The sequence below is a fragment of the Heliangelus exortis genome, chromosome 1 (assembly GCF_036169615.1).
Source record: "Heliangelus exortis chromosome 1, bHelExo1.hap1, whole genome shotgun sequence".
In the NCBI taxonomy this organism is placed as follows: Eukaryota; Metazoa; Chordata; class Aves; order Apodiformes; family Trochilidae; genus Heliangelus; species Heliangelus exortis.
This window is the reverse complement of record NC_092422.1, coordinates 99,617,057-99,639,678: the sequence shown is the minus strand read 5'-3', so window position 1 is coordinate 99,639,678 and position 22,622 is coordinate 99,617,057. Positions and strand designations below refer to the sequence as shown.

Sequence of the window (22,622 nt, the reverse complement as noted above, 5' to 3'; positions counted from 1 at the left end):
ATTCATCTCACATTAATTCAGAACACAAAAGCACCAGTCTTCCCTCAGCTAGTGAGACAATGATTATTCCTGAAAAGTACTATATATAAAGCAGAAGAAAAAGTGAGTGTGATTATGGTTTTATGAACACAGAGAGCTGGCTTTCCCTGCCTTGGGCAACTTGCAGTTTAAATTAGAAACAGCCCTTTGACAGCACACAGTGGTGCTTGCTAGCTGTGGGTCTAGGTGACAGGAAATTTTCCAACAATCCCAATTGAGTGATTTGTATTTGAGAGTCATTCATCTTTGTTCTGAACTTAATTGTGATAATATACTCAGTTGGCTGTTAAACCAGGAGGACACAGTACTACAGTAAGCATTAGAAACCTAGCAGCAAGAATTGAATCCTGGAGACTTGAGGGAGCATAGTGCTATTGTTTGGCTGTGATTACATTCTGGGCAAAGGGGAAAGCAAGAGCGTTACGCAGAAGGAAAGCTGAGAGGAAGATACAAACGGGTTATAAAGCAGAAGAAGCTGGCAGAACATGAGATCTTGAAGGAGAAAATTAAAAGAAAATTAAAGCTGAGAGACACCAAAGACGAAAAGCAGCACGGAGCCTTGAGGGTGAAAAAAAAAAAAGGGTATAAATATGATGTGGAAGTCATCAGAGAGAAAAAAGAATTTCACGTACAATAAGACACAAAAGAGGGAGATAAGCTTTTGCCTTTGGGCAGGACTGGAGAAAAGAGAGATGTCAATAAGAATAACTGGAATGGATGTAGCAGTCATTGTATATGATGAAGGACTGAATGAATCAATAATACAGAAAAGGGCGGAAAAGCTTTTAGTGGTGAGGGCTGTGAGCTGAAGGAAAAAGTTCTACTGTCTGTCTGGCAACAGCTCTTGATGAGAATAAAAAATAACAGGAAATGGGAGGCAAAGTGAACAGGAAGGTCAATAACACTGCCAAATGGGACAGAAAGGGGAATATATTAAACAATAACTAAACAGCATCAGTTCCAGCCTAGCTTTTATGTCAACTCAACAAACATCTCTGAAAAATACAATTGTTTGAATCAGGAATATACCAATACACTATTACCATGCTGTGATAAGCTTTCAGTCATTATTTGAGCTCTGTATAGCTCTGCTGTGCTTTCTAATGATGACTCCCTACTAACATTTATGTTTGTCTACATGGGCTGAAAAAGAAAATCTGAAAGTATAGCACGGGGTATTAATTGGATTTTCTGTGGACCTGCTTCTTCTGCAGTGGACCTTAATGGTTTACAAAAAATTATTTAGACCTGACAAGCAACAAACTTGAATTTTAAATAGTTCTACTTTGAAGTGAAACTCACACTCTCCCTGGTTTTGGGAATATAAGGCGAGAGCTATGCTTTAAATAAGATCCGACACTCTGAACATCCTTACAACTGCATCAACCTATGAGGCTACTTGTAACCCCAGGGCCAGTCTTTCCCTTTACTGCCTTTCAATATCAATGGCCAAAATATTTTTCACAGCAACATTTTCCTCAAAAATCAATATGCACCCAATAAACATGTCAGATCCAATAATAACAAAAAAAAAAAAAAAAAAAAAAAAAAAAAAAAAAAAAAAATCTCAAACAATTTCAGGCTACAGGGCTAAGCAGGTCTCAGAAAATTGCCCTGTTTTCTGAATTGCCTTGAAAGTTTCAGCATAACATCTGCCTGGCACAGTAACATGCTGAATGAAGGTTATTACATAAAAACTTCACTAAACTGTATAAGAAAGCAGAGAATTTTGATATGTCTGAGTTTGACTACATTTATCAATCATTAAGTGAACTGTAAAAAGAAACAACAGAGAAGACAGTGCAAGGATCAAGCTACTAACTAACTCTTAAGAGGAAAGAAAGATCTAGAATCCTCTTCACCACTGCATTAGAAAAGGGAGGCTACTCTTATTTTTATTTGCAGTGTGGGCACATCTGTTCTTGAGAAGTACCACATCCCAGTGACTATTCTACACTTCTGGAGGATCGCATCTATTTCATGACTCATCCCTTCAAAGACCAGATAACTATGAATTATTATAACTTGTCCTAAATTACAGTACAACCCCTTTTTAAATGAATTTACAATTTCATTGGTGTTAATTAGCTGTCGAGTTTCACAATAGTGGTATGCTGGGTTTCAAACAGGGGGACCAGAGTAATCCCTGATGTAATACCACTGAATTTATCCCAAGGAGAATTTAATCTTGACAGTCTAAAGGTTACACATGCTCTGTCCTGGTGGATTTCATCGGTGGGTGGCTGTGAGGCTCTAGGGAAAAGGCTACAGAGAAGGACCAGCTGTTTATGAACCACAACTTGGCACAAAAAAATTACTCAGGAGGGAAGAGATCCCTTCCCTTCCAGCTGGTTGTGCTCAGAAAAACAGGATTGAGACGTGAATGCACGATGAAAAATGCCCTACAATTACTGGAACGGGCTAACATGACTATATAACATTACCTTGAACACTCACAGTTGCTCTGCAAACAGTTCCTTGAGTAAGAGCAGAAGCAAGATTTGTAAAGTCAAGCAGCAACTTATAGCCAGACACACGAAGATGAAAAGTCATGTTTGTCAGTAGAGGCAACTCACCCATTCTATAGCATCTCATTGCAAAATGTGGTAAATTGTATATTGAGATGGTAACACTAACCTGTGTTACTTAGCTGATGCTCACTTCAGATTAACATGAGGGTGTAGTGAATCACATTGAGATACGTTTCAAAGTTTGATTATAAACCATGCAGGTATCAGTTTTTATGCTGCATTTATTTGCCAAAAAAGACCATGCTAGCCCTCAGGGATCTGGTTCTCAACATGGTAATTAAATTTCCAGGTTTGTAATTAAACAGCTTCAACACGTTACAATCAGTAGGTAATAACATTCAATTAAAGACACAAGATGCATTTTCACCTTAAAATGTTTTTACCCTTGAAGTGATACCAATGGAAGAGGATAAAATAGAGTATTAACACTTTTCAATTACGCTAAATGACTTTAATCCTGCAAATGATGTCCTACTTTAATTAGAAGCTCTTATCTTTATTACAGCATGATGGATGTCCACTTTATTAGATTCAAGTGTGAAACTATAAGCTCACTTTACATAAACATTACCATGTTATTAAAATGCTCTACAAGGAAGGGTTTTGAAATGTTTGCTAACACATCAGTACTTCCTAGTTTAATTTCAGTATGCTATTCTAGCTTCCCCTTGGAACAATTTTCTCCTTAGAGAGACTCACAATACTGTGTTTTTCCAGGACATTATCCATGGAGGTTAGATCTAAAGTTCTCCAAACAATACACTGAAAGAAACACACTGATTAATCTTGCATTTATAAAAGCTTACACTATTAAAGTAATAGTGTTGTATCTTTGTAAGCCACAAATGCAACAAAATGCTGTCAGCCTTGGTCCTGTCATTCTGGACCACTTATCTGAGAAGGTGAAGCAAAAGCAGGTGGGGCAGAGCGGGAGATCCGTAGTTCAGTTCTTAATCTCATGTTTTAATTGAGCTGGTACACCCAATGTCACCAGATTAGAAAAAAAGCACATTTGCACTGCACAGCACAGTGTGGATACCTGAGCTAACTCACATATCATTGTATGGGAAAAAATAGCATGGGGCTATGAAAAGACTAATTTAGCCCAATGGTGAAGTGTACACAGTACAGATGCTTAGACAGATGCAACCATGACAGGCTTCATCAGGAAGTACCAAAGGCACTGTCCTTGGGCACCCATTTGCCCCTTTTCATATTTTCTCATGTGCAAAGGAAAATATGGAACATAGTTTACAGTGTTCAAATATCACATTATAACGTGAACTGCTTGTTGAAAGGACTGACTTCTGCTGTAACATTGTGCCAATACAGCAAAAGTAGTAAAACTTGTTATGGCATGACATTCAAATATTGACTGCTACATCAGAAATTCTGCTCTCCAAAAATTACAGTAAGGATTGGGGAAATATTTCCAAAACAATATTCAGAAAATTCCTGTGACAATTTTACTGAGGAACACATCTGCGTGTTCAAAACCTGTATCTGTATGCACTATGAGAATATGCCAATGCAAATCAGTGTGCTAGATATTTATCTGCTTGATCATGTCTAGACAGGTTGTGAACTGTAATTACTGACTCTGATTAGTTAAAAATTCAGTCATGCCTTTTTATGTACTGTTTGTCTCACCCTCCTATTTGCTGGGGCTTCAGAATGAAAAGTCTTTAAGATACATACCTTGCTTTCTATCCATTTAATACAGCACCTAGCACAAGTTTCATCAGCTTAAATGGTCTTAGAATTTTTCACAATATTAAAAAAAAAAAAAAGAAAATGTTGGTAGAGAACAGTGATAGTTCAAAAGACAAATTCCTGTGAAACATAAAAATCATCTGTGTAAGATAATGTAAATAATATTATTAAACATTTAACAATATTACCATTTAGAAAGCTTTGACTGACTTATAGTGTGCTTATAACTTACCTGGCTTCCTTCTTTTTGCCAGAAAACAGCTGGCTGGGGATTTCCTTTAGTTTCACATGGAAAAGTCACTGTTCGACCCTGGGCCACAATCTGGTCTCGTGGTCTCACCACAAACTGTGGAGGAGCTAAAATGTAAGAAAAAAGATGGTGTAAATTGATGGTATTTTGCAAGGAGCAGATGGAAAATATTGAAGGAAAGAGACAATACTATGGACATTTGGTTTATGCCAGAGGACATAACACCAGAAACATTAATTAGCATAGATAGATTTAATAATACACAAATAAAAACAACAACAGCAACAAAAAGAGGAGCAATATCAGTGTGTGATAACCCCAGTTACATAAAAAAACAAAAAAACAAACAAAAAACCAAACCAGAAACATTACAACCATACATGCTGGAGTAAATTCTGATGACAGTAAAAGCTCAGGAGCAGCTCATAGGTGTTTATGATGCCTGTTTGGGATGTATCCTATCTTTCATCCAGAAAGATATTAGCACTCTCATGGCTTCTATGTTTTACAGAATTTGTTGTGATGGAGCTATTATGTGTATTGTGTATTTCAAGGTACGAACTCAGATACATAGACTGTCTTTTTCAGTCTGCACCTCTAAACTTTTAAAAATTGAAAGAGAAAGGAGATGAAGGTCTGGATGACATCAGAAGCAGAGAAGCCAAAGAGCTTCCTCACTTCTCTTTAGGGGTAATGTGGCCAAGAATGGAGTAAGAAGGAGGATCTGCTGTAAAAAAAAAAAAAAAAAAGAAAGAAAAAAATTTGCTAAAACAACACAAAGTTAGGAGATCCAGATTTTAGCTTGTTCGCAGAAAAGAAAGAAGGAAGAGTTGAAGAGTTAGTGGGCAGCAGTGAGTAAGAAGGATAGATATTGCAGGAGATTAGGAAGAGATAAGGAAAAGAAAAAAGGAGAAAATAGAGTTAAAACAAGAAAGAACTGGGACTGCTATGTTTTCAAGAAGATGGCACTAACATTGTTCAGGCACAGGGGACCAGAAGCACAGTCAGAAGTGAACAATTTCAAAAGAGGTGTAGTTTCTCAAAAGAGAGTTTTGTCTGTGGGTACCGATGGAGAACAGTCAGTGCTTAGAGGGAAGAAGAGAAGGGAGATAAAAAGTGTAAATGTACAGAAGGAAGTTGGGAAGAAGCAGTGTTGGAGAATTTGAGAGAGAATTTGTGAGAAAAAAAACATTACATCACTGACTATGTTGAGCATGATTTAAATGACTTCTATTACTATGGCAAACCCTCTGGTCTTGTTTGAGTGTTGGAATTCACTGGAGATGGATTTAAACTATTTGGCACACCTCAAAAATGTAAGCAGCATCTTCAAGTATTCAAAAGACTACTTAACTTCTGGGGCAGGCTGAAGAAGGACAAAATAATAAAAAAAAAGGCCTACGTTAATTTTAATCTATTCCAGTATTGGTTTGGTGATTGTGTAGAGGGATGGTTTAGGAACACTAAGCTTTTAGGTAAACAGAATTTAAGTGTTTTACAAAACTATATTTTCACCATTATAATTACAAACTGTTTAATTAGGCATGAAGAGCAATTAAGACCCAGCTTCCGATTACACCTGCTGACAGCACCGACAGCAAATCTGATAACTGCATAGAAATGTATGCAGATCTGATTTTTTTTCTTAAAATGCACTTTGTAGTTATCTCATGAGGTACATGCCAAGGCTTTATAGATCAGTATGAGAGTAAAGAGCACCAGTTGAACAGTGGTGGTATAATGCACTCTTAAGAACTGTGGAGCACTTGATAAACATGAATTTCCACTGATTTGGGAGGCAGATGGTGAGGACAAAACATGGAGTCCTCAATCAGCCTCATACACCTAAACACAGGTTTTTGCTTCTCTGGAGAGAGACGTATCTTCTCCATGCCTCAGCAGGTATCAGTCTTCTGAAAGGGCAAGGGTGAAGGGCTAGATGTCCTGATGCTGCCCTTTTATACCCATGTTTTGAGGTTTCTATAAGAAAATAGGTGTTGCAACACTTACTCTAATATCCAGACTCATCTTGTATTATTTCTAAAGTTCTGGACTTTGCTTTTTGCTCACCTTGTTTTACTTAGCGTATCTTCATGAAAGCCCTTCAAGTGTCAGAAAACAGTACTGTATGGTAATGAGCACATGTTTGTTCATTCAGTCATATGGGAAGGGAAGAAAGGACCATTAAGTTGTGCATTAGAAACTTCCATTCCTGCAGGCATATCTCACACTAAGGTATCTCTGCAGTTCTGACCACCCACTTAATAAAGGCCACTGAAATAGCTCAGTGTTTGCTGCTCAGCAATAGAAGTTCATTGCCCACGATATTAATAATCAATAGCAACCTCAGGCAGAGTAGAGATCAGACACCTCTGCCCTCTTCAGGTGTTATATCTGCATTTGACAGGAATTATGCGTAAGTCCTATGTCTGTGTCGTGTTATGAGTGGCCTCAAGACCACAATTTTTCTATTGTGATGAAAAAAACTGTTGTCAGGAGACCTTCTTATAGATGATACCTCAATATGATCACTTGAGGCATGCTTGGTGAACTGGGGGTATGTTAGGCAGACAATGCAGAAAAAGGGCATGGCATTTCCTTGAGCCTATCTTTTAAATCATGTAACCAAATAACTGCAAAGTTGGTAAGTTTAAGGTTTTATCTGAAACATTCTTAACGCACACAAGGCTATATTCTACAGTCAATTTCCAAAGCTCCAAAGGTGTAATACAACTGAACTTGTTGATAGAGCAGACTGTCCCATGTCCAGGACCAAGAAAGGTAATTTGGTAGTCAAGGAACGGGAGATAAACATCCTAGTACATCCTTCTTGATGTACTCCTAGTCAGGAAATAAGGCTGTAGCTCAGTCCAGATAATTTAAATGTAATAGATTGATCCTATTTCTCTGTGCTCTCCCTGCCATGTACCAAGTCCTCTCTGGCATTTGCCATACCAGGCAAACAAAATCCATGGCCTCAGAGCTACTATTTTAGACTTGCTTAAGACTCCAGTAACTAATGATGCACAGCTATAAAAGGTTGTATTTCCTAACATATATCTGCAGCCACAATCGCTAGGGAATCACTACAAAAATAAATAATTAAATAAATTGGAGCCTTTATTAAAATGATGATCTCACAGGGACATGAGTTTTATTGGTTATTGTGTTAACTATAGCACTAAACTAGTTCCTTCGGATGAACTATTCAATACCATAATTTTAAAGATAATGAAAAAATGTGGTTTTGGAAGAACAAAATCCGGTGTTTTTTTGTTTTGTTTTGGTTTTGGTTTGGTTTTCTTTTAACTTTATTAAAAGACAAGGTTCTATGATGATGGAAACTCCCATTTTGTTCCAGTTTGTTGTCAGAGTCATCTATAGCTCTGTTTATAGATAGCTTCTGATAAAACCAGCACTGTTTACAGCATTTAAACAGTATTTTATCATATCAAATTTAGCTATCAATTTCTAGTCAAATAATGCATATTAAAAACTGCTAATAACAGTTAATAATTGCAGGAGTAATTCTTGGTCACATTTAACTACAAAACCAGTAAGACTGCCATTATCCCCTGAGAATGCAGTGCAACCTTGCTCAGAGACAGCAAGGTGTCTTTGACAGAATAAGCACTTGTGCTCTTCCATTTTCCAAGAAAGGGAGCTCATTATCTTCATATCTACATGCTGTTTATAAAGATAGATAAATATTTTTCCTCCCATTTTGCAGAGAGATCATGACTTTCTCAAAGCCCAGCTTCAGTGGAATGCTGGACAAAAGCTAATTGAAGGTATTATTTCTTCTCCCAAAGTAGGTGATTTTTTAAAGATGTTCTGAAGAGGTACAGTTAGAGAAATAACAGCAGGCTTGATATGCTTCAGCTGTTAAAGTTCTGTGGTACTTAAACACTTAATTCAAGCTAAGAATTAAGGTCTTTAGGAGAACCTGTTGACAAAGCTGTTATGGAGCAGTAAACCAAATGTTGTGCCTATCAGATTATTACCCTTTACTGTTTCAGATGTAACAGTGACTGGATTGGAATAAACAGAGTGGAAAAACTCTTACTTAATTGACATTTGAAAGTCAAAAACAAAAGCTGTAAAAGGAAAATGTAGTGCTTGCATTCTAGGAGACTAGCCAAAAATATGAAAAAAAGAACAATTAAGAATACAGACGTAGCATTCATCTACTGCAACTTTTTCTTTTTAAATTATTTTTTTTCCTTTTTTTTTTTTTTTTTTTTAGAAGTTTTCATAGTACACAGTAAATTAGATTTGATATCTGGCAAATTATGCTTTGATACTACATTCAGCAAGCGCTGGCTTCAATCAATGTCACACTAAATCTGTGTTATGCTAATGTCTGCATGTGAGGCTGAGTGGGATGATATGCAAATCAGATGGTTGAACATGAATAGAAATCCTAGGCCACGTACGAGGGGGCTTTGGGATGAGGGGATGGGGGGACGCCAAGGTTAATCACATCATGTTCAAGACTGGTTTTACAGCACAGAACAGTATTCTCCTGCAAGAATTAAAATGGAGATAGAAAGCACAAAGAGTAGTGAGCATTAGTTATGTTGTTCAAAATGGGAAGAGTGTGTCCTGTTGCACCCTTTCTAGATGTTTTTTCATGCATGACTGAATGGACCTTTTATTCTATTAATAAACGCATATGAGGGCAACCTCTGCTCAAGTGTTAAAGAGCTTTAAGGGAAAAAAAAAAAAAAGAAGAATCAAACACTGCAAATAATTTCAAAAGGATTTTTTAACTCTTCTCCAATCTCAATAGTGAGCAGAATCTCTGATCTGATGGGATGGATTGAATTAATTTTTTTCCCAGTAGTGGTACTGAATACTAAAGGTTAAACTGAGTCACAGGGAGCTCAATGAGACAGTGAGTTCATTCCTCCTAGGTGAACTCTGGTCACTTGATAAGAACTTTGGCAGAAGGCTCAAAAGAGGAGAAAATTACCAATAAAAATGTGAATTTATAGCAAAAAGTACACTTCATCCTATACGAAGTGCTAGGAACATCAGCTTCCAGTGAAAGAGTTTCCTAAGATGACCTTGTGATTTTTGGTTCACACTGAATTCCTAAGGGAGTTTTGTGACCATTATTTTCTCACAGCACCTCTCCAAGCCTAGGTGTCATGGGGTTTATATGTTATATTGCTGCAATTTAAATTAAAAGTAGATACTGTAGCAAGTTTTAATCCAGTATTGCTACTGCAAGCATAAATGGAATTGTAACTATAGCCCTAGCATCAGTGGTATTTTTGCAGTTGTTTGGCTTTTGCTAAACGTACACAGTTATCAAAGGCAGACACTATGAGGTCAAATTCATTCTACATAATTCCAAACAATTTTTGAATATGAAAATGTATTAATGTTTTAATTACATGTACTCAGACAAAATGCCCTCACATACTATTCAAAGCTCATTGAAGTGCAGACATTCTCTTATTGGCTTATGTGGTCTTTAGATTGAACTCATTGGGAAAAAAAAAAAAAATATATATATATACATAAATTTCAGGAAAACAGTGGAGCAACAATTTTTAAAACCCTTAAATCAGAAATCTGACAACCTTGCAACTAATGTCAGTTGATGGTGAACTGCAAATGAAACTAATTTTCAAGATTGCTTAGGCAAGCTAAAGTGATAAAGATAAGTGCTTCATTATAAACTGGATTTTATTATCCACAAACATATTTCTTTGAGCCATTCAAAAGGGGGTGAGGGGAAAGATTCTGTCTTGTAAATGTTCTAAGCAAAAGTCATGTAATCTTCACTGACAGAGGAAAAAAGTTTTGAGGATCAAGTAGAAATACACTGGCTGGTAAAGAATCAAGATTCTGTAAGACTCAGTTCTGCTTCCAGCAGTGAAGACAAAGCAAACTAACCTAATATTCCTACCTACAGCCTTTTTTCAGCACTGTACCTTTGCAGCAATAAATTAACTTCATAATAATCCTTTGAACAACAAAGTTAGACCTGGTACATTATTCAGTATCACTGCTTGAAGTCAGAGAGTCAGTTAGGGTAATAAGATAATGTCTCCTTCCTCAAATTGTCTTTTGACTTCTGGAAACCCATCAACATCAATGTCTTCTTTCATAAATCCTTCAAAGACTTGAAACTGAGTATCTCAACACTCCCTCACACCCTTCCTACAGTGACAATCTTCTTCTTTCAGTTGGTCTTTGATACACATTGATATTTAAGAGATCTAACTCAGTTGCAGTCTTATCAAATACAGATAAAGACTTTCCTCTGAGATGTTTACACAGTGGACAGCAGAAGGCCCCAGAGCTCCAGATTAAGTAGGTTGAAAAGGGAGGTAACCCTTGGTATCATCCATAGAGTGGAACTACTACTACTGCTGGTCCACTTACTGGCTCAGATGTAAATTGAAGGCAGTATAGAAAATCTTGAAAGAAAATAATGATCTCTCATCTTTGTGTGTCCTTGGTTGAATTTGACCAGAAGGCCTGGTAGATGATTTTTCGATGCTTTTATCACACAAATGTAAAAGAAAACTGTAAGACCCTATATATATATATACCTTGATGTAACAATGTTTGACCTTTTTGTGGCATGAGTTACTGAAAGTGCTGTTATCAAATCTAGAAGATTTGAAAGATGTCTTGCAAGGATATTATTTCTGATGAACTGAAGAAAACAGAGAAAAATGTCCAGTATCAAACACTAGAAACCTAGCCTGAGTCAGGAGTTCTTTCCTGAAAGGATGAGATCTTAATGGGTACAAAAGTGATGTATGGTTCTTAGGAAGCAAAGTTATTAGTGCACTATTAGCTATGACTAACGATGAATCACGGGTGTAGCCTTTGACACAGGAGCCATTACAGAAGCCTGAGAGGATGACAGCTTAGGCCTGTTACTAATTTGGATATTTTTTATTAGGGATAAACTAATGGAAGTTAAGGACGGTCATTTTCTTTCAAGTGAAGCAACTTCTCAATCTTATGGTGTGCTCCAATGATGAGGTGTGATCACAGACAGGGAAGGAATTAACTTTTTAGCAGGCTAGCTATGATAAGTTGCCTGTGAAATGAGTTTCCTTTTTTTCTCTAAGCCATGAGTATAATGTTAGCATAGGAATCCATAAGTATTCCATACTGTGTATGAGTGCAGTTCAACTTTGAGAAAAGTACATAGATCTCATTTTGTGGCTATTTTGGTTTGCTGCTTTGTTTTTTTTTGTTTTTTTGTTTTCTTTGACTATGTTCTCTTCCTTGCTCATTTAGACTGCTCTCTTTCTTCCATGAGTTCTTCTTCAGGTGAATGATTCTACCAATAAAAATGAGAAATGGGTAGGTTGTGGGCAGAACAAGTGATACATGAAGCCATTCAGTAGACCCATAATATTATTCTTAAATGCCGTGGGTGGAGGTGGCAAAGCTGGAACGTGGTTTGAGTTCTTCTGAAAAGCAGCTTCCTGTAACTCTGGGGAGTACTGGTAATCAGATACTATCTTTAACACTGACACTGCTTCAAAATAAATTCTAGTATGTCCTGCACCAATAGATAAAATACACACAATTTGAAGCACAGGGAGCCAGGGGGGATAACTTTCAGCAGGCTGAATGAAAAGAAGCACGGGCACAGAGGAATCAGGCTACAATGGAGCAGAGGGGGAGAGCAGGGGGAAAAGAGGTCTCAGCAAGTTTATTACCAAGACTACTTCTACTGTGAGTGTCTTTCATGCTGCTCTGTCTCATGGAAAGTGAGAAATTTCTTTTGTTTTGCTTATTCTTTTCAGACAGGCCATGTAAAAACACAGCAGTGTGAAAAGATTGTGCTTCAATCATTTGAGAAGGCTAAACCTTCCTTTATACCTTGACTAATTGTTTTAATCTTCAATTTAATTTCAGTTTCTAAATTTCACATACAACAGAATATTTATCCTTCAATTGTTCACTGGAACAGATAACCCCTGAAACAGTGGAAACATGAGTATTTTTTTCCTTCTTTGCAAGAGGTGAAAGAAGTCTAAAGAATCAATAAATAAAAACCCATTAGCTGTCCTATATGTTTTGACACATAAAATCTTTCTTTTATCCTTGGATGACCTAACCTAAACAAGTGGGATAAATTTGCATGATAGAAAAAAGAGATGTGAGATAAACAATAACGAAAAAACACATTTGGTTTATATTCAAAGTTTCTCTGCCAATTTCAATTAACAAAACTGCCAAATCTGCATTTATAATTTTTATAACAAAAGTGGAAGCACAAACACACAACACTACCAAAGATTTATTCTTCTTTATTCCCTAGGACTAATGTCAATAAAACAAAACTGTGAAAATTATTATAAAAAAGATCCAATTCTGTCTCCTACATAGAAGAAAAGAAAGGCATCTACTTTTCACTGTCTGCCCTCATTTCCAGTGCTCTGAGTTCAACAGCACCACTTTATCTGACCCCTCCTCTTCTATGTTTTACAGTATATTTAAATATTAAGTTTAAATATCTGGTCTGAATTTCATCTCAGTGCTAAGACTGCAGCCTCCTCTCATTTAATCATACATCTCTATTTTACTCTACCTTGTCTAATCATCTCACTTCAGAAGTCCTTCACCTTACAAATACTCCTGGAAAATCCCTTCAAGAAAGTCATTCACTTAGCTTTAATGTATATAAAGAGATGTAGCACTAATTCTGCCTGCACAGTAACTTACATTACTCAGGACTTTTATTTTTACTTTTTATTTTATAAGATTTTTATTTTTTTCTTTTTTGTCAGTTGTTGAGATTCAGACTATATATTTTGCTCAGATAAGACAGAAAAGATGTGCTTTCCTAAAATCTTAACGCTTTAGCCTGTTTGCTAATGTAAACTGTACCATTAGGATGGCCTGTGATACTGTATCTTCCATGAGCTTAGCAAACAAAGCAAATTATGCCAAGAAAATACATGTAATCTGCTATGATTCCTTTTGTCATGGGAGATAGCAGGAAGGTTTGCTGGTAATGCATTTAAAAAAGAGAAGCATACCCCTTGCTGATACCATAAGATTTCATCAAAATAATGAGTTTAATCTGGTTATCTCCCCCCAGAAAACATGAATTCACATGCTGAAGAGAAGACTTAAGAAGATGCTATGAGTAGAGAGCCTAAATGGGCTAATAGGCTACATCTGTAGTGAGAGAGATGACAAGTTCATTGTTTGTCTACCCTTGATATACAAAAGACTGAGAGAAGATATTCTGGTCAATTTGGGCCACTGTTAAGAGAAGAGAAGAAATGTAGTAAAGAATTAAAAAATATTTTTTATGCTGACTGACAATGATAGCATACAAGGAATGAGGCACACAGTAGTTTTGCTGTGGAATAATACTGATCATATCCAAACCATAATAGCTAGCAGAAATTGAGCAAAGAAGGTAAATGGAAAAGTGAATGGATTAATGTATTGATTTCCACATTCCCCATGAAGTAAGCAATTTGTCCTTTTAGAAAAAGGAAAATTTGGGGTGACCAGTGCCTCAGAAGACTTTTTTTGTAGACTAATCCTCAAAGACTTATGGAGAGACTCAGAATCTAATTCCCACAGATTGAAGTGGGCTGTGGGAAAGTTGAAAAAGATTTACTTGAACTTCTTAAAGCTTTCTCAAGCAATGCTCATCTTTGTTTATAAAAAAAATAAAATGAGGCACTTGATCACTTCCTGTACTTGCTGTAGTTGGTTTTTCTCTAATATAAACAGTATGAGTACTGACACATACATGGTGCCATAGTGGAATGAACGAGGAGATCACATTATCACCAGCTAAAACTTCAGGTAGATACACACTTTCACACTTATCACTGAAAATTAATCCTCTATGAGAAATTCTGTATGACTCCTCTCACTGCTATCTGTAAAACCCAAGAAGATTTGGAGAAACTGGAAATGAAGCTTGAGTTTTGTGGACCAGCACTTAAATCCCTAGTGATTGATGTGCTTAGTGTCCACTTGCAGAGCTATTTTGGTCCATATGTTTCGAGCATTGTATTTTTATGATATCTGAAGTAATAATCAGATTCAAGTTAGGTTCAGCTAGTGGGCTTTTGCCAAAATAGAAATGTTAGAGGACTTCAGAATTTTTAGAATGGTCTTTGAAAGGCCAGGAAATGTCAGAATACAGCAACTCCAAATTTTAATCTGTGATACAGAAAGAAATAGAAGTTTCATTCATAAACTTTTATGTTTCATCTGAAGAACTTGCCTATTGTTAAGCAAAAATGAGACATCATTCTTTCACTTAAGAAAGAAACAAACCCAAAAAAGCCTAGTGTTCACTGGTGTCCTTATTCTCCCCTGAATATTTCTGTAGGTGGTGACAGCAGGCAGACAGGCAACATACCACACTTTGATATAGATTTAAAATTTCTGCCACTGAAAGATGCCACTGTAGTGCCAAGCATGATCTCATCTCTTCTGTCATGCAGCAATCACCACTAATGATATTTTATGAATCCTCAGTGTCTCAAGTGAAGGTGCTATATTCATTAATATGATAAAAACAAAAGCATCCATCCTATATAGACTTTCTCTGCAGGAGTCAGGATGAAATAAAATAGAGAGAGATCTTAGCTACCAATCTGAACCATCTGAACAATATCGTTTCTAGTCACAAAACGTAACACAACTTTGTTTAAAATACAGCCCTTAGTACTTCATGTTTCATTCGGCACCACTCTTAATGGACCATTAAGTCACACCAGGATTATTTATGTTATAAATATATGTTATGTATTCCCAGAGTAGAATGAAACACATCATACAGTCATATTGCATTTAAATGTGAATAGACTGTATATAATTAATATGAAATTTGGAAAATTCATGGAAGATTCCCTATCTGTTTCTCTCTTTTCCAACATGTTAGGGAAGGTTTGTAACCTGGTTGCTCTCTCTTTACTTCCTTAACTTGCTTCGAATACTTATTTTTTATTCAGGTGAGGAAAGTATCCAGCTACTTGTTTCATGTCTCTTCTTTCTGGGAATATGAGTCAGAGCATATGACAACAAATTAAGTAAACCTGATTTTCTGCAAACCCACCAAAATGTAAAGAACTGTAATTTCACTTGAACAGAGTAGAAGTGAATTTGAAAACGGAGTACCCTGTCATCTGAACGACTTTTTGGTTGATGAGTAAAACGGTAACTGAAACATCAGAAAAATCTTCATAGAACTTCTGTTTGAAGTTTCTGTATTTCAGGTTCCCTGTATCAAAGCAGTATAGCAACTGCTTTTCAAAAGATGGTCAGTGTTTTCTTTTCAGTGGGACTGTATGAAACTTCTGGGCTCCTCCCAACTTTTGTGTTTCTTTTAGCAGCTGTTCTTCTGCCCAGCTGCCATAAGAACCAAAGTGAAATGTGAAAGTGAGAAAACATTGATTTGCTCATCTGGAAAATCCATCTAATGAGTGAAATACAAATAGAAATGGTCTAAATAGGGATAAATATCTTGTTTCCGAAAGCCATCTGTTGTTAATCTTTCTGGAAATCTTTTCAAAGGGATATAAATAAGAGAACATCTATTTTAGAAATGAGCCACACATTTATTCCTAGCAGCAAATCCAAATATGAGTAATCTGGCATAGAGCTGTTAAATTCACCAGCTGCTGTCCACCTCAGGCAGAACCATACCTCATTTTGTCTATGTAGAATATACAGTATGTTACTAACTGCTTGAAACAAACATGGTCATTGGTAATCACTTCTGAATTTTCTACTCAAGTGGAAATTTAAATAAAAAAAATCACAACTAACTGAATATAAATAATTGAAGCAGAACAAAATTGAATAGAAACTTAAAATTATTCAGTTTGCAAGAATTGTAATCCTGGAACATATAAAAAATACACGTCGTAATTTTTTCATGAAAAGCCACTGAAAGAAAATGGTATGGTCTTGTTTAAAACACAATAAAGACAAAACACGTCTGCTTTGAACTGGAGGTACTGATGAAAGGTAGAGGTACCTAGATAAATCTCAGATGTCCCAAAAGAATATAAACTTTTAAAGTGCTCCCCTGCAGTTCAATATATACATAAATATATAAATATACTTCTGTTAAAATGTCACTCTCTCAGAGACCTGTGAGCTCAATATCATTAAGTAGTGTTTGCTTTAGCTTCCTTTATCTAAGGAGAGGGATTTTTGCTCTACATTCCAGTTAACTTCCTGAACAATAACAACAAAATGTTACAGGATTTGACTCACCATTCATGTCAAATAACAATTTTAACAGAAGATCACTTGGGCATTTGGGTGGGGAACTGGTTGTGTTTTGTCTTGCTGGGCTTTAAATTTAAAAAACCAACAGGACAGGTACCTCTTGAATGAAACAGAGATATGAACAGTAGAAACCTGTAATTTCAGGTCCTTAGGCAAAAACCAATGAAGTTACACACTATCATGAGGAAAGCACTGCCTTTTCTATAGGTTCAGGATCAGATTTAAAGAAACTGTTATGCTTATACACAGTAATCACTACATACACATTTTTTCTGGGAGCTCTATATGTTAAATATCTGTGGGACTGGACTTAATTGCTTAACAGTCTTTTCACAGTTCATGAAGATAATCACTAAAATAAATAATTTGATTAAGACTGTATACCCATCTAATAAATATTTTAAGGTCAATAATTCTAATTAATGTTTCCGGAATAAATAATGTACGAGAAGATTTTTGTTTGAACCAGATATTAACTTGCAACAAAATAAAGTAGCGGGCAAGGAAAACGCCATATTGAGAACAGTATGGTCACACAAGGGACCATAAAGTAACTTGGACTTAAAGTGACAAGACCTTCTGAATAATACTTAGAGATGGAATCATGGATGATCCAATGGTCTGAACAGTCTTAAAAATAATCAGTGTTCTGAGAAATGATCAAAACTGCTAAACCTACCATTTTCTTGTGAATCTCCAGTCATCTATTTTATGGAGCCTGAAATAACCTCTATTTTGTGATTTTTTCCCTTGCTTTTCTTTTAACAATGAGCAAAGTGAGAAGAGTTCCTAGAAGTAAAATGCTTTTAATCTTGTAGCATTTTCTCAGTGAATGAAGAAGCAGCCAGAAACCCTCCCTCTCTCTAACATCAGAGATTTACATTAGAAGCATACTAAATGCAAAGTATTTCCTAAGCAAAGGAAAATTTTCTTACAAATTTACTCCAGTTTTACATTCTTAGAACTCCTGGGAATTAATGTCTTCAGAACTAGCATAATGCCAACGTAATACAGTAGTGACTGTGGTTTAAAGCCTGCTATCAAAATCCCAAGTGGAGAACAGTGAATTTCCATTTTGCACATGGAATTACCCAGGTGTGGATAAACTATGCCATAATTCTGGAGGTACTTGGCTTGGCTCTGCATATACTGGTTTAAACAAGCTAATAAGCATGGGATTACCTTAGTTCTGGAAACAGAGACCTAACTTGGATTTTACCTTCATATTATTTCAAGCTTTCTTCCTCCAAACTTGTAACAGTGCAGAGCTGAGCCAAGTTCAAACTCACAAACTTCAGCAAAACACACGTCTAACAAAAGTTTTGACTAAATAAAAGAGCAAACCTCTCAGCAATCTCCATAAACACCAGTAACAACTTTCCACACTAACCCAAAAAAAAAAATCAGAAGAAACATCTAGACATAAACCAGAAAATCAGAGGAGCAGTGCAACTGGTTAACTTATTTAGAAAATCCATATAGGTACAGAGTAAAAATCCGTGAAAGAAAATTAAATAATATATTCAGGATATTCAGAATACCATAAGTGAATTTCAGCTACTGACTTGCAATTTTTCCACTATGCTCATTTAGATTTTAATATTTTTCAGAAGCAATTTGAAAGACTTAGGAAAAAAATCAAATTTCAAATTTTCAGTGTGGCAATTAAAAATCCAGGTTGTCTTCCCCTGGACTTGTTATTCGAAACAGTCTGTATCCTATACAGTGGATTCCAAAATGCGCTCCAAGATGACCCAAGGGCAAAAATCAATTATGAACTTTCTTAACAAGCACGGAAATCTACTCCATTCCCACTTCAATTTCAGGACCAGTTCATTTGAAAACTCTTTGAAAGATACAAGACAGGACATGCAAAGCCTGTGCTTTTACTGCGATGCAATAAAAGCATAATGAGCTGATCATTTAGGGCCTGGTAGAAGCTCACCGAAGTCAATCCAAGATGTTCTGTTGATTTCAATGGCTTTTGTACCAGGCCCATAAATAGACTGTTAAAAATATCTGAATGAGTGATTTTGGCTCAGTATCACCACACCCACTCTCTTTCACTGATTTGTATTTGTTGGTGATTTTGGCAAACGTGGTTATACACGACACAGCAGAAAACACAAAGTTCAGAAATAGCACTTTGTCAGTCAAAATCACTTGCCTGCTGTTAGACAGTTACAGCTATAAAGCACTGGCTGCTAGTTTCAGCCAGGTAAATGCTGTTGCAAATGAAAGATGAAGCACTGCATGAAGCCATGCTAAAATGGATAGAAGGATGGTTACTTACCAACGGGGCGAGCTGTTGACATTACAATGGTGTAGTGAGAACATAAAAAAGAAATTAAAAAAAGAAAAGAATATCTGTCAGAATGCATGATGTGTAATGTTACCTTCCACTATGGATACTACCATGATTGCTAAGCCCTCAAATGACAGCCTAAGTAAAATGTTTACTGTTGTTACTCTTTAGTTACGTGCCACTATCACCACATTTACTTGACCATAGAATCTGAACAAGCTGAGTGGAACCATTCTCTGTGAAACATTTTTTTTATCTTTGTATGCCATCACCAAGTATCATTGCTAGTGCCTGATAAAAGAAAAATTGCATTGCATTAGCACAAACTTTTAGATCCTGATGAACACATTAATTTCAGCTGTAGACTGCCAAATGTCATGCCAGTAGACACAAGGCATTTGGTGTCTGAGTCAAATACCAATTGAATTTTAAGCGTGACCGGTCAGTACAGCAGTAAAGGCTCTGGAAAGCCCAGAACAGTTTTTCTCATTCAATAAGAGGCATGAAAGCTTACTGCTTTCTCCTCACTGACAGTGCTGATGAAAATATAACAGACTGAAATGGCCACAGGGATTTCAACCCAGAAACTCCCAAATTACTGCTTAGATAACTTTACTTCCTAAAAAAACCTGCTGCTAAATGATCGACAGGTTAATACTGTTTCAGGTTGGTATTAAGAGTGAAAGCTGCTGCTGCAACAAGTGATTTCTTGATTATAAAAACAGCCCTTCATTATACCTGTGCTAGGAAAGAGGGCTCTCAGTCCCTCTGTTCATAAAAAAAAAAAAAAGACATCCCCTTTCAGAAAAGCTGAAAAGTTGGACATCAAATAGACTCTAGGTTGCAACTGTCTAGGTAAAACCTCCCTTATTTTAGCAGCAGCAGGACTTATTTCTTTTTTTCTTTTTAAGAATTTAACCAGCTCGCTATACTTATGTGCAGGCTATGGTCATATGTAAAATGTACAGATTCAGAGGTGAAACAGCATGCAAGGACCTTCTTAATTCCCAACATTCCTATGGCTTCAGCCTTACTTTGGCATAGCAACTTAATCTATTTCAAGACTGGTGCCCTTTCTCATCCATCATCTCTTTGAAGACTTATGGCTTCCAGTATTCTGAACATATTCTTTCTTTTGCAGAGATGATGAATAAGAGTGATATGCACGTGTCCAAGCAGAGGACTCCTGACTCACAGACTTCAAATTCTGTTGCTGTTTGTGGCAATGTAATGCAAACTCCCTGACTGGATCCTCATCCTCTGCTTTGAGAAGATGGAGCCATGAATGAAGGAGCTAAGAGCTATGGTATGGTTGCTAGGTCTGCAGCTGTAATTACATGACACCTGTAAGGACCAAGGAACCCTCAAAGTAAATTTTTAAATGGTATGTGGCTGTGCTCCTCTACACGAGAAGTGGTAATGGTAAAAGCAGTTTCAGGCAAAACTGGCAGAAGTTTAAGAATTCAGAATTAAGGCTTCCTAAAATTAAAATACCTTTGTTTGTGGTCGCTTCAAAGTCAATAGGAGTTTGCCCATTCCTTTGTTTTCAGAAAATTCAGAGCTATAGGCTTCTCTATGAAATTTCCTGGCTTTTCTCATTTTCTGTCATATCCTGAATTTTGGAATGCTTATGATATTGTGGCTTCCTTTGTGTTGGATAAGGATCATGTATTTGACTGTAAATGACAAACCCAGGAGGGAAAAATACCTAAGATAATGAAAACCTTCTTTTGCTGAAGGAAAATAAATCAAATTATATATTTTCTCAGTTGTTTTTTTATTTTTTTTTCATCTTAATTTCATTTGATTCACTGATTTCAAAGGAATTTTTGCTTGGTTCTAGTTATCTATTATATCACAAGTCTGGGTAGCAAATCTAAAAGGTTTGCTCCAGTAATGTATACAGTGGATAGAGTTCTAGACATGTGTAAAGGCTATCAAATTACTTGCCAGATTTACTAGATACCATAATTGTTCATGGGACAAAGGAACAGAGTGAGAGTATTTCTGGGAGTTCATTGTAGTGACTATTTTTCTCACATTACAAAAATGAAAGAACAATCTCTGACACAAGCATGTAGCAAGTTACCCTATTCAGTTTAACAGGGAAGAGCTGCATTATCACTTCTTGTCTAAAGTGAACACCGAGGCAGTATTTTAGCTGACAGATTATCACAATACTCTCTTTTCTTTGTTATATACTAAAATATCCCCCCCTACAAAGCCACTTGGTGCTTTTTTTTTTCCACTTTGAATTCAGCAAATTAAACTGAACTGTGTCCATGCATTAAATGGATGGAAATGGAAGCTGGCCTCTTGGGTCAGTTGACCCCAGTTCTAATAAAGCAATCCATTGAGACTTTGAACATTTGATTTAATGTGTATGAAAAGAGGAGAACAGATAAAGCTAAAAATGTTTTTATTAACCTTTCACGGCTCTACTGAAAACCGTCAGCATGCACCACTAAACTGTGAAATAGTGTCTGCCTGGTATCCATTGTGCCAAATTGCTGCTTATCTTTTGGAATGAAGTAATAACTATTATATTCTATTTACTCACATGGACGTATGAGCCTACAAACTTTCTCTCTCCCTATAATCTTTGGCATGTCTATATCTGCTGTCATCAAAGCCATTTTGGCAACTCATTATTCTACTGGTCTTAAAACCTCCTGACCACATCAAACAGCAGCACATAAACAGAGTAGATACTAGGGACCAAAAATATTTTAGGAGAGAACATGTTAGTCTTCACCCTGTAAGACTTAAAAAAATTTATTAGGATTTTTCTCTTCCATTGACTAAGGTTAATCTTTCAAATAAAGAGTAATGGTAGAGAGTTTAATTATGGCAGAGCTAATCACATAATAATACTATCTGCATTATGTTTGGCATTAATAAATACAATAACTTACTATACTCCTTATAATTATTAGAGAAAGGAATGTGAATAATAGCCTAAACTGATGGGTCACATATGAAAGCCTGTGCTCAGGGTTATGTAGTGTTTGCTTATACATACAGATGCCTCTGCTTTTCAATAAAAAAAAAAACAAAAAAACCGAAACATTAGAAAAGCTCTTTAACTGCTGAGAGAAACTATCCCATTGAAGTAAATTAAAATTTTGCCTGACATATCAACAGGACCAGGATTTTGCTCCTGTTGTAAAGCTGCACCCGCAATTACAAGGGTACATAAACCCAAACAATGCTGGGTAAGGATGTGGCCCATTCCATCAGAAAGACATTTATCCATCTAGGACTCCGGCCCTCCCTCCACAGGAACACTCACCTCGCACAGTGAGGGTAGCAGAGGCTTCCACTTTTCCAACTCGATTCTCAGCAATGCACGTGTAGGTTCCTTCATCTGTACTCATGGCCTTCTTAATGCGCAAAGTGTAGTCATCCTTGATGTCATACCTGCATTACAGAAAAAGAGTGAAAACTCCTTCTGCAGACAACAGAAAAGAATGAAAACTCTCACCTGGAATATGCCAGTCTGAAGCTTGAAGCCAACTTTGGAAAA

General features: G+C 36.4%; 1 protein-coding gene across 17 annotated transcripts in view; it reads right to left on the bottom strand.

Annotated features, from left to right (window-relative positions):
• Positions 1-22,622, bottom strand: part of ROBO2 (roundabout guidance receptor 2) — a 456,391-nt gene that overhangs the window by 97,501 nt on the left and 336,268 nt on the right. For 10 of the 17 annotated variants that reach the window (XM_071755874.1, XM_071755823.1, XM_071755757.1 and 7 more), the window contains exons 6-8: positions 22,389-22,516; positions 19,085-19,096; positions 4,516-4,640 (exon numbers count right to left, since the gene is read on the bottom strand). In XM_071755874.1, coding sequence (XP_071611975.1) covers positions 4,516-4,640; positions 19,085-19,096; positions 22,389-22,516 — 265 coding nt within the window. Of the gene's footprint in view, positions 1-4,515; positions 4,641-19,084; positions 19,097-22,376; positions 22,517-22,622 lie in introns of all 17 variants that reach the window. The other 7 variants (XM_071755885.1, XM_071755775.1, XM_071755812.1 and 4 more) reach the window with 2 other exon arrangements.